The sequence below is a fragment of the Cariama cristata genome, unplaced genomic scaffold (assembly GCF_000690535.1).
Source record: "Cariama cristata isolate BGI_N322 unplaced genomic scaffold, ASM69053v1 scaffold10117, whole genome shotgun sequence".
Lineage (NCBI taxonomy): Eukaryota > Metazoa > Chordata > Aves > Cariamiformes > Cariamidae > Cariama > Cariama cristata.
Window position 1 is genome coordinate 9,073 of NW_009624948.1, and position 1,611 is coordinate 10,683.

The 1,611-nt window shown below is 50.8% G+C and overlaps 1 protein-coding gene across 1 annotated transcript in view; it reads left to right on the forward strand.

The window, feature by feature from the left end:
* The first annotated feature begins 391 nt into the window (after positions 1-391).
* Positions 392-1,611, forward strand: part of ARHGEF38 (Rho guanine nucleotide exchange factor (GEF) 38) — a 36,731-nt gene continuing 35,511 nt past the window's right edge. The window contains exon 1 of the mRNA XM_009703403.1: positions 392-587. Within this exon, the coding sequence (XP_009701705.1) occupies positions 392-587 (196 nt within the window). The remainder of the gene's footprint in view (positions 588-1,611) is intronic.

The following is a 1,611-nucleotide window of genomic DNA, read 5'->3' on the forward strand; positions in this document are numbered from 1 at the left end:
CCCGCTCGCCCATGGCAGGGATGGCCCAGGCAAAGCTGGGAGGATGCGACTCCGCTTCGGGGTGCCGGCACCCACGGTGGGGTGAAGGAACGTACCCCGAAGCAGGGAAAGGTGCCGTGTATGGCTGCGGTTTGGGGCTGGCTCTGAAACCGGCCCCGCCAGGCCTGGTTGCACACAAGACAGGTGAATGCAAACACTGCCCGGGGCGTCAGCTTCCCGGGGGTGGAGCTGCTGTGGGCCAGGTGGCAGGGCTGAGCCCCGGGGCCCTGCAGAGCCCTGCTCCAAAACCAAGCCCAAAGCAACCAACCTTCACCTGGGCACCCAGTTCACCTCCCTACAAATCAAGTTATTGCCCACCGCTGCCCACCACCACCACCAAGCAAGACTGGCCATGGCGAGCATGGACTGGCCGGGGAAGGAAAGCGTGGGGGGCAGGAGGAGGAATTTGGCCCTGCTGAGGAACAAGCTGTACATGGGGGAGAGGAGGAGGACGGAGCCCGTGGTGGAGAGCACCGCCGCTGCCGGGGACCACAGCACCTTGAGGAGGAGTCAGTCCGACAGGACCGAGTACAGCCAGAAGTTACAAGGTACCGGGGAAGCTTGCTTGGTGTTCTGCTGCGAGGGATGCTCCGGGCTGGGGTGGTACCTCGAGACCCTCCAGGATGCAGCCCGGAGAGGAAGAAGGGAATGGCAGTCTCTACCCCCACGCACTCACATCGGAGTGAGCAATTGCCCCCTCTCACCCTTGCCCCCCCCCACTTCCAGGGTGTGAAATGTTTTTTCCTCTCATTTTTCTAAATAATGTTGTGTAGTCAGGACACAAAATGCAATCGAAGGTTTTGGGGTGTTCCTGCGAAATGCGTGTGCAACTGGGATCTTTCTCGTTTGTCGCCAGAACGCATTTGCAACGCAAACAGTAATGTGAAAATACGACGGCTCCATCCTACCTGTCTTTGGCTGTCATATCAAGTGGGGTATATGCTACGTAATTAGAAGCATCAAGGGCAGTTTTTTCTTTCAGTTAAAAATACCAGGATCTATAATGTGTTTATCTGTTGCTCAGATTGTGCAAGCCTGAACTGAAGTACCTCCAAATACATGTTTTGAAGGATATGCTGGTTCAAATTATACCATTATGGAGAGGGTTTCTTTTCAAATAGCCAAATTGCATCTGGACCAGAAATTGGCAAAGTATGTCAGTATTGGGCCTGTCAATCAAAAATTAAATGTGATGCTGCAAACTGAGGAAAAGCATGAAGAATATGTACGGCTATTTCTGGGAGTGCTCTGGGACACAAACTGACGAATTTCTGTGCGTTTCCAGGGTCTTGAACAACAGGGTCCCATCACAAATGCGGGGTTTGAGTATTATTACAATATAAGCGTGTATTACTAATAGTGATTACTATATCACTAATAGTGATCACTCCTCTGGCAATAATCCTTTACAGGGAAATAAAATAGGAAAATACTTTGGGCTGCTATATTATGGTTTTGATGCACTTAATTAGGAAGCAGCATTCCTTCAGAGAGACAATAAAAGCAGAAAATAAAATAAGAAACTTGAAAATAATAGGATTTCTATGGGGGCTGCATACGCTGAGAACAACA